This window comes from Pomacea canaliculata, linkage group LG11 (assembly GCF_003073045.1).
Source record: "Pomacea canaliculata isolate SZHN2017 linkage group LG11, ASM307304v1, whole genome shotgun sequence".
Lineage (NCBI taxonomy): Eukaryota > Metazoa > Mollusca > Gastropoda > Architaenioglossa > Ampullariidae > Pomacea > Pomacea canaliculata.
In genome coordinates this window covers 995,244-1,005,789 of record NC_037600.1, presented here as the reverse complement: position 1 = coordinate 1,005,789, position 10,546 = coordinate 995,244, and the positions used below count along the sequence as shown (strand labels likewise).

Sequence of the window (10,546 nt, the reverse complement as noted above, 5' to 3'; positions counted from 1 at the left end):
AAGTAGTCGAGGCACATGAAATTTGAGTTCTGTGACCAAGAACAAAAGATATTAATTGTGGATACATCACCCTACTTAAAGTAAAACTAGTAAAACAAACAAAAAAGGAAGAAAAAAAATTAGTAAAACTTACCTCCAACATTTGGTTCGCCGTTTTCCTGCTCATTAACTGCGTTTCCTGGCCAGTGAGTCTGGACACGAACTTTGAAAACTTCTCGTTCTCCAGCATGAAGAAGGACAGGTTGCATTCCAACAGGTAATCAAGGACGGCGGAATTGACGTCTGCTTAGCTGACGGTACTCTCGTGTTCCACTTTGAAGAGCTTCGAGACAGAGGGTTGGTCGTCGTCTTCCCTTTTCCGCTTTCGTGACGTTTCCAAGTCTTGAGTCAACTGCCTGGCAAGCAGTGGATGTTTCCTCTAAAATAAACACATGAAAATGAAACAAAATTTTAGAAGTCCATTCACAATCACAGCAAGTTTCTACCAAGCTAAGTGTCATATTAAATTACTAGCATTAAATATAAAATCCTTCAAGCCACCATACTGTTCAAACGTCCTCCATGCTCTTTTCATACAAACAAACCAAAACACACACACACACACTTTATGACAAAGACTAAATAGATACATGTAGTACGGAAACGGTAAAGACAGCAGTTTGATCAGTCGTCGCCCCAGCGGTAATCACGTTGATGCAACCCCTTACCTTTCCACAATCTTTACAACATGTACACTCCTCTATTCCAAAAGCAGAAAAGCAAGAACATGAAGAATGAAGATCGACGAAAATCTCAACGAACTTACCTGCAAGTGCGTTCTCAAATTAAACGCCGACGTCTTGTTCGTTGAGTACTTCGTGCTGCCGCACCCATTCTTGCATTTGAAACTATATATACCCACTCTCTGTTGCTTCAAAAAATGTAAAGAATTTCAAGTAAGGCTCGAAATTGATGGGTACGTCCATCTTCGTTTTTCAAATCGCTCCCGCCACGTGGACGACACAGTACTTGCGGTTACTGAGCGTGCGAGACACGTGGTGTCTGGCTGTCAACACACCGAGCAGTGAGAGCAGTGGCTGTCGTCGTCTTGCTGACACGCTGTCGACGAATGGTCGTGAAAGTAGCCAACATGTAGCCAAGCTACGGCTACTTTCTAAAATGTAGCTACGGCTACAAGCTACTTTTTTTAAATTTGTAGCCGGCTAAGCTACAAGCTACAAAATTTGTAGCCGGATGGGGATGGGGAGTAGCTGTAGCCGGCTACAAATTTTGTAGCTTGTAGCTTAGCCGGCTACAGCTACTCCCCATCCCTGCACTTATGTAAGTCTTTGATTAGAATCATAATTTTTCTGGTTTTGACAAATTAATTAGAAACACTTGTTATCATTCAGTTGTAATCCTCACTGCATTTGGATTTAATCAGCAAAACAATATCGCACGACTCTCTTTGCCGTGTTTAAAATAATCTCCATTGTACGATCACTTGACGGCTGCCGCCACATTGTCCTCATGTTATAAGTGGCGATCTGTAACGTTTGACCTACTGGAGGTTGAGTTGAGAGGATGTTCCCTTAGTCCTTCCTTTCAATGTGCATGTCATCTGGTCATCTGTGATCAGACAGGTGGTTCCGGGTCGTTGCATCCCATTCCCACCAGGTGTAATCATGAGTCATACACCTGTTGTCATCATCAACTCTGAAGGCCATAGGCCAACAGGTCAGAATTAACCTTACAGATGACTAATGTATATATGCTACTTAAATAATATATATTTCTTAGTTTGTTCTGTTTTGTCAGGTTTTAAATAATTTTTATAAATGATTTGAAAAAATATTCTTAGTTGTAATTATTTATTACATATCAATTAAAGCTTTAAATATGCGCATAAAGATAAACATATTTCCTTTAAAATACTTTTAAAAAGAATTTTGGTAGGTATTCGATTTAATTTTTTACAGTATTTTTTTCTGTGGAAAGGGAAGTAAGAACCGTCTTTAAAATAAGGGCGAGTACTCTAGCGAATACAATAACAACAGACAAGATTTCTGCGGCTGTCTGCTTGGTATTAATTCTACTGAATGATTTTCATAGACCAAGAATTTTGGCAAGATGTTGATGAGACATGTATACAGATCATTTAAGTAGAGCAGAATATATCAATAATCAGATATGTAGATCACATTATTAGTATATTGTTCAGATGATCACAAAGCAGATATTTTAGTTGAAGCACATTGCACCTGACTCATTGGCACTGACAGAAAGCCTACAACTTGTGCAAATTTTTAAAATGTGATCGCATTACCAGAGAAGTCTAGCAGTGATGAGAGAGTTGATATCAGGTGATGAAAAGTAAAAGGCCACAGGCAAGTAAACAATCCAGCACAATGCTGATGGTATCATAAAAAGCATAGGTTATTACAATAGGCACTACAAGCACAACAAATCCAAGCAGAAAAACAAAAATGGGGAAGGGACACAAGTGTTTAGAGGTGTAAAGCAAAAGGGGTTTGGTCAGTCTACTTGTCAAACGCAGTTTAAATATGCTTAAATCTATTTAACATGAAGTGAGATCCGTCACTAGAAGTTTTAGGTGTTGTTTGTTGAATTTTCACTTATGTTGTATGATTTTTTTAAGCTCAAATACTTTATTTTCATACAGGTTTATCAGGGAAACGAACTCTTATTCCTGGAAGCCTGCCTACAGAAATGATGCCTTCCAAATATGTTGTCACTTTAAAACCTCCACCCGGGAAAGATTGGGTAAGTGATATTTCATTGACATCTGTAATAGAATTTATTGAAACTGAACAGGAATGATAAGCTCCAATGTCTGTTGACTGATGCAGTATAATGTAAAATGAAAGATGTGCCAGTTTAGGTAAATTAATTTAATAATATTATGCTGTCAATTATGATGTAATAAAAGTAAGATTATTATTGTAAAGCTGTCTGCACTTTTTGGGGCTATAATCATAGCTATTGGTGATCATTTCAGCATAAAGAGTTTTCTTTGTCAGTATTTAACCAAGTGAGCACAAAGAATTAAGAAGTTAATAAATTGTTCATTAATGTGCTTATGAGTGATATGAATGGATATGGTATACATGGCTTATGGCTATCTATATTAGTAGCATTGTGATTGTGAATTATCATAGGTATGTATGTCAAATTTGTAAATAAAAATCTGTATAATGGTATACATGTGAGCAATTGTTCTTTCTGATTATGAGCTTGTATGTATCACATTTATTTTCCTATATAAATCTTTTTAACAAACAGTCCGTTCTTTGACATTCAAAAGTCTGCTCTTTCTCTGGCCACCGCAGCGTCGACTACGAAATGGAATGTGACTTTTTCTTATTTGTGAAGCAGAAATTAATAACAAATATTTTAAGAATATTTTAAGAAACAGCATCTTGCATTTAAAAACTAATAAGGTCTGTTTTAGTGTTAAGAGCAATTTGAGATCTAGTAAGGTGGCATTGCAGTAAACTGAAAATTAATGGGTTGCTGAAGCCTTAAAAACTTTAACAAACTTATAGTGTGAAATACTTAATTTCCAAAGAAAAGTTTCTATATAAGTACCATAAAAATTATAAATTCATTTTTTTAAAGCATTGTAACATAGCATCAAGCTCGACTGATTGTATAATTGGTTGGTTCCACGTACGTGGGTTAGTAACTATATTTACACATTATATATATATCAATTGAAGTGGTAATTATATAGCACTGGCGTTCAAAATGATAACGTGCTGGTTCAACATCCGATTAGCTCAACAAACTTCCCCCAGTCTACATAACTGGCAGGGTACTTGAGTCCATAAATGGGTTGGGGAAGGTAAGGTGCATCGAGGGAAAGGAGATGGGCACCGCCCTCCTGAAAAGTTGGCCCCTAGAAAAGTGAGGTCTCTACCTCAACCCCTACCCCTCCTTCCCAGTGACCTGAAAATGTTAGGGGATGACCTTTACCTTTACACATATATATTTATAGTAAGCGACACCGACACTCTTAACAGGTGTCAGATGCCTTTTGGTAAGAAATACGTACATTAAACTGAAGTTGAAAAATATAAGATTGATGCACATATATGCTTTACTATTTTTTGTAAGCATTCATGGTAATGGGTGTGTGGTTGTATGGGTGTAGAATTTCTGTTTTGACACCAGAACACAATTGATCCTGTTCTGCAAGTGAATATCGAATAAAGTCTAATTGACCATTTTCTGGGAAAGTTATTTATAATCTTTTGCAGAATAATTCAGCTGTCTTCATCTGAGATACAGTTGATCAGTTTCACACAAAACATTGCATTCATGCAGGTAGTATAACTGCACATGTATGCTAAGAGAATAAAGGCAAGGCGAAATAGCAGCAGAAATAGACTTTTTGAACAAGGACAAAATACCGTTAGAATTCCATGCACTTGTTTCTATGTACCCTAACTCCGTGGTGTACCCAGTCGTTTTCATGTGACGTCATCAGTTTTTGCGTCCTTCTTCAGCGGCCATCTTGCTACCACAACAAAAGCACTGGTTACACAAGTTTTCCAGAAACTGGTTAGTTATCATGGTCATCTGCGGCATAAAAGGATGCGTAAACAAACCATGCAGTAAACGAAATGTTCCTCTCAATGTATCTTTTCATAGGATTCCCAAAATCATTTTGAGCCAAGGTGACGAAACAAGGAAACTTACAGAAGAACGACGTCGTCTGTGGAAGGCAGCCGTTGACAGAAACGATATTACAACAGAAGAGAAGTGGAACAGAGTAATAGTCTGTTCGAAACACTTTGTTGACGGTAAGAAACCAGACGTTTTCCAAGTACTGAAGTATGTGACGTTGTTCTGTATATTTTATACATTTCGAAAAATATTTTTTGTATTGTTGGTCTGTGACAGTGTCTTAAGTTAATATCAACAAAACAAGACTTTTATCATACATAACTATGATGACACATAAACTATATAGATTATGTAGAGCATAAAAAAATTATATTTGTTTCATCAGTTTTCTTTTAGACATTGGTTTATTTTGTGTCAATTTTGAATTTTTTAATATAATCTAATATGTCACAAAGATGTAATTCATGGATTGTTTTAATCTTGTCTAGGAAAGCCAGCCTATGTTAATTTCCGGAACAGCCCTTCCTGGCTTCCCACTCTTTATTTGAGACAGGATTGTTCTTCGACTGTGTCTTCTCTTATAGTAAAAAATGATCGTCGACATTGCTGTGTACCTCAGTGTACAGTTCAGGCCTATAAATATCCAACATTATCCTTTCATGGCTTTCCAAAGGATGAGAAAATGAAAAAGCGTTGGCTTGTAAAAATTCGCAGAGAGGAAGGGCCACACTTTCATGTAAGAATGATCAAAGCTTCAAATTCCATATCCCCATTACTCGATCAGTTTTTTGCTTCACTCGCTACATCATTTCATTCCATTTTAATAATCATTAACCATTCTAATGATTTAAAATTTTGATTTTAAAATAAAACAATGAATACTTGTTGCATTTGCAATCTAAACTTTTATCATCTGGGGATACCTTTTTCCTATGAAAGTGTAATCGCACATTAGCACAATAACATAATTATTTTGAATCAACCGCCTTTCCCTTACACTCTATCATATATAGTTTAAGCATAAGGGTTTTTAAAGTTTCATTTCCTAAACAACAATGATTATAATTAAATTCCTGCATAATGTAAAGATAAACTTTAAGCATGAAATCTCATGTGGGTATTGCTAAATGTTTGTAACTGTAATAACATTACTACATGTTTTTCTCAGGTCAGTAAATGCAAAACAGTTTGTAGCAAACACTTTTTGCCAGAAGATTATCGCCCTTCAAGCTTAAAAGGAAAACAGAAGCGACTAAGGCCGCATGCTGTGCCAAGTTTGTTTAAGTGGAACTCCTTTCATCGTCCAAAAGATAGAAAGCAGCCTGCAGTTTGCCATCCCCTGTCACGAGCAAATGTCAACACAAATGTGAGGTAAACTGGCTTTTGTTGCATTGTATTAGTGGGTTTTAATTATCTCCTGAAAACAAACAAAAGTGCGATAAATTAATGGTTTTTCTTTGTAGAAGGTATTGTTTGTGTTCATAATGAAAAATGTCAACAAATCGAAGTTGGTCCAAAAAAAACCCTTAAAGGTAGTAGTATAAGGATTATTTTAAGCCCTTTCTGATTCTGTTCACTTAGAAATGGAATGAATTGACGACTTTGTCTTGACTTGCCTCTCACAAGTGTTTTAACTTTTCACTTGAGACAGTCATTTTAGAACATTCAAGCCAAGAGTATTTCATATTTATGGAACTCATACTATTTTCACAATGTATATGATATCTGTGTTGGTTGCACTTTTGTTTTGTTTTTGTTTGTTTTTGTTTTTTGTTTTTGTTTTTTTTTTGGGGGGGGGGCTTGCAACTGAGCTGCAATTGTCAAAATTGTTTTGTCTTGTGATTACATTTAGTAGGAGTTATCTTCTCTGTTTACATTACATCAAAACGTGTATCTTACAGAAAAAAATATTAATAGGTTCAGATACATTGTACTTAGATATTATTGTCCAAATTATATATCACACAGAACAATGCAGAAAAATAAATGCCAAGTGGTTTAATAAATCTAATTTGAAACTTCTTCATTAAAAGGTTGTTAAATAATATGTAGGAATATCAGTATATGACAAAAATAGGATTTACATCATTATTTTTCAACTATTAAGAAGTCGTGGTTCTTGCAAAGTCAAAACTTAAACAACATGTGTCCATTTCCCTTGTAGCCACGAAATGAAGAAAACAAAAATCAGCAAATCTTTCTTGCAAGTGACCTGTTATTTACTTAAATTAGTAGGTTAACTTTCATGAATGAGGCTGTTGCTTGATAGGATTGCAGAAATTATTGCCAGTTATTCCCTGTCAAATAATGTTTAACAAACAGTAAGAAATCAGTCATTTCATGTGGTCCTTTTCTTTTTATCATCAGTGAAAACGGGGATGCAGAGCCTTCAACAGTAGATGCCAATAATACTGCAATGAAAGCAGTAAGCACCCTTCCATTGAAGACCAGCTCTTCTCCGAAAAGGGGGAAAAATCAGAGTTTTGGGAGAGAGAGAAAGACAGCAAAAGTTGCAAATGGGCAGCCAACCAGTGGATTAGATCACTACAAGTTCCTGACAAAAGTCAAAGAGCATAGGCTTTTCCATGGAAAGATTCCTTGGACCTTATGTAGTAGCTTGCATTTGTTAGCTATTCGGCTCCCTTGTGGCAAACTATGTGCCCAGTTCATCATATGATTCTGATAAAAAAAAATGTCGGCTTTGTGATGCCACAACTTGGAAAGGTCGACACCACTCTTATTCTATGGCTGTTTCTTAGATAGAACAAACATTTGTTAAAGATAGATATTTGTGCTATTTTTCTACTTGCAGCTCTCAAAAACTAAAGAGGATGAGAAAAGCTTGAAGCCATCCAGTAACTGTAAAAGGACGGACAAGCACTTGTTCCTTGGGAAGTATAAAGGACAAGGTAAAAGGAAGAAGCTGCTGTTGGCACCAATGTAAGTCAGATATTAGCTATGGTTGGCATCAGTGTAATTCATATACTTGCTATAGGTGGTATGGTGGTTACTTTAGTGCTTAGAAAATATTATCTGGGTGTTGACAGATATGAAAACAAAACCTATACTTGATCCTTTTAAGATGATATGAAACTTAAAAATATCTTTGAACTTCAACCTTATGTCCTAATGACCTAGTATGTGCTGTTTAATATGAATTTACTTTTGCTATTGATGCAAGTACCTATAAATTAAAAATATGTACCACCATCTTTTATTAGTAGAAAAAACAAGTATAAATGATATTTTGGTAGCTTTTGATGTGGAAAACAGAAGCATGAAATGTTTTTCTTGCTGGCTTCCTTGGCGTGATATATAGCCTTAGTTGCTGGCTCGGCATAAAACGCCAATTATCTCCAGCCCACCCCCCCTACCCCCAACTCAATAAATCATCAAAAAATGCTTTTTACAGGGTTCAGCAAAGTGAGAGCGACTTTCCTAAAATTTCCTTGACAATAAAAAGATTGGAAGAAAATCCAGATACTGGTAAGTTAAAATTTCACAGATAATGAAGCAATCAAAATTGATACTATAAAAAAAAACTGGGTTACCAATCATGATGTTTGCTGTTCTTTGGATCCGGTTATCTAGATTACCCTTTCGTGTAGCTGTGTGGAGGTGGTGATCCAGAGTCCCTTCAATATATTTGAAGATGGGTGTGATGAAGAGTCCTGTTTCTGTAGCTGTAAAGCGATAACATCTACACATATTTTAGCTCCTCTACCCAACAGTTCATTGATGCTTGAGAAGAATAGAATTTTCTGTGATGAATTCCATGTACCCTACCACCTTTCGCAATACATGTAGTCATTAGAATTTTTAATGCTTAGATAACATTTCACATGCAAGCACAGTTACATATACATGTACACAATGACACATATTTAACTGATTTAACATATTTAACTGGAGAGTGATGTCCCTTTGCCTAACTGGCTAGAGGATGACTGCTCTCCCTTACTTTCATTGTTGCCAATTGATCTAGGTGAAGATTTGTGTCTAACTTTCATCTGTTACAATATTTGCCATGTTCCTGTGTGGATTTCTGTGCTTGCGCCATTTTTTTGTCTTTTCCTGGACCATTTTATTTCTACCATCACATCTGCGCCATCTTGTCTTTACTCAGATCTTAGACGTACAGATCAGCAGTGTCGACTTCAAACTCTGATTACCTTCCTGCACCTGCATAAGAAAGATTTGATGTAGCTCTGTCACAACAAGCTTTTCATGCAATGCATTCAAATCTGCAGTGACTGACATCAGGTATCTCCAGAAAGTTCAGATTACAATGACTCTTAGCGTGTTGGTTTTACAAGAGTCATGTTGATAGAACGATATTTTTATCTGCGAAAGTTGGGCCATTGCACCGAAGATTGCGAAATGAGCTTCCATACAAATTTCAAAATAACTTTCAGATATTTTTGTACTCAGAACTTTACTGACTTATCGAAGATTCCGTGTAATGACAAGGCTGCATTCACCACATCTGTTCAGTGTACCTAACCTTCCATTGTCTTCCTTTTATTCTTACTGTAATATTAAGTGCATTCTAGGGTTTTTAAAAGTTTAAAATGAGTTTTCAAAAGTAAATACAACAGTCCTGTTTGTTCCACTGTTTAGCAAGTTTCAATCCAGATACAGCAATCTATTTTGTGTTGATTTTTAATAAAATAAGAATAAACAATTTTAAAAGAAGCATATTCTTCCTTTCAGGCATCTGACCGTGCTTTCAAAACTAATTTGCCCCATTTGCAACATGAGTGTTCAGAAGACATTCACATGGGTTTTGGGATCATTTGTGTACAAATTTAATGATAAATTTGAAAAATAGAAGGAAGTTTGACAAAGTTCTGATGTGCAATTTTTTTTTGCAGATGCAGCATCATCTGTACCCAGTGAACAAGCTCCAGTATCAAATCAGCAGTACATGATTGTTTCCATGGATGACTTGCTGAAACCATTCTCCAAAACCTATCCTGGCCTTAGCCAAGAACCATTCAGTCTGCACAGAAATGGAAATAATACAACTGCCAGCAGACAGCACCAGACGTGGACCACCACATGTGGCCAACAGCCAACAGACTTTCATTGTACCTCAGAAGTGAAACAAGAGGTCACCAATGATCAAGAAGAAGGTACTAAATGCACTGAGCAGCTAGTGACTTGTACTGTGAAGAAAGAACCAGAAACAGAGCTTCTGTCATCACACTGTTGTCCACATCAGGGGAAATCACGCAGTGAGGTAAGATTACTTCAGCCAAAGTGTGAGCCACAAAGTTTAAGTACTTGGGGATATTCAGCGACAGACAGTCAAGATCATCACATCAACATGATAAATCCTGTTTGCATAAAGAACGAACCTCAGGATTTTGAGACATTGTCACACACTGAGCCTGTGACAAAGATTGGTAATCATAGCAATGGGATCAACACAAGAGCTGAGATTTTAAAGCCTCAAAGTGAAAAAGTATCTTTCTTGAATTTGTTACACCCTGATTCCATTAAAAAAGAACCTGGAGACTTTGAGACATCATGGAATGCAGAGAGAGCAACACTTACAACTTGCTGTAGTTTTGAATGTAAAATAGAAACGGAGATTTATCCTACAGGATTGTATCACAATGTTCACTATGCCAGTGACAATGTGAACAAAGTTTCTTGTGCAGGTGATCCTTCTGAGCAGTGTACAACCATTTCTGCATGAGATCAAAGCAAAGGATGATGCAGACTTGTTAAAGCTCTTAAAAATTATTTTCAAACCAATAACTAAGCTATATAGGCAAAATCTGTAAAATATATATTGTTGAAAAATAAATGTACATTAAAAAATAATGTGTTCTAGAATATAGTACAAGATTGTTTACTTTTAATTTTGTTTGTCTTTAGTTGCAAGTGTCACACCTGATAGTTACAGGGT

At 36.2% G+C, this 10,546-nt stretch overlaps 1 protein-coding gene and 1 non-coding gene across 2 annotated transcripts; one reads left to right on the top strand and one right to left on the bottom strand.

The window, feature by feature from the left end:
- The first annotated feature begins 1,292 nt into the window (after window positions 1-1,292).
- Window positions 1,293-10,473, top strand: LOC112575730. The gene is made up of 6 exons (XM_025257731.1): window positions 1,293-1,320; window positions 1,619-1,716; window positions 2,663-2,763; window positions 7,442-7,569; window positions 8,042-8,115; window positions 9,504-10,473. Exons 2-6 carry the CDS (start codon window positions 1,665-1,667, stop codon window positions 10,331-10,333), a joined length of 1,185 nt encoding a protein of 394 aa, XP_025113516.1. The 5' UTR covers window positions 1,293-1,320; window positions 1,619-1,664; the 3' UTR covers window positions 10,334-10,473.
- On the bottom strand, window positions 1,614-1,739 carry LOC112576385. The gene has a single exon (XR_003101825.1). It is a non-coding gene; the product is annotated as a U8 small nucleolar RNA (small nucleolar RNA).
- Window positions 10,474-10,546: the final 73 nt, after the last annotated feature.

Excerpts from the sequence above, each read along its gene's own strand:
- LOC112575730 (XM_025257731.1), top strand. The coding sequence starts at position 1,665 with ATGAGTCATACACCTGTTGTCATCATCAACTCTGAAGGCCATAGGCCA. Across the intron at positions 7,570-8,041 it reads AAGCTGCTGTTGGCACCAAT|GGTTCAGCAAAGTGAGAGCG; the intron begins GTAAGTCAGATA and ends TGCTTTTTACAG. Across the intron at positions 8,116-9,503 it reads GGAAGAAAATCCAGATACTG|ATGCAGCATCATCTGTACCC; the intron begins GTAAGTTAAAAT and ends TTTTTTTTGCAG.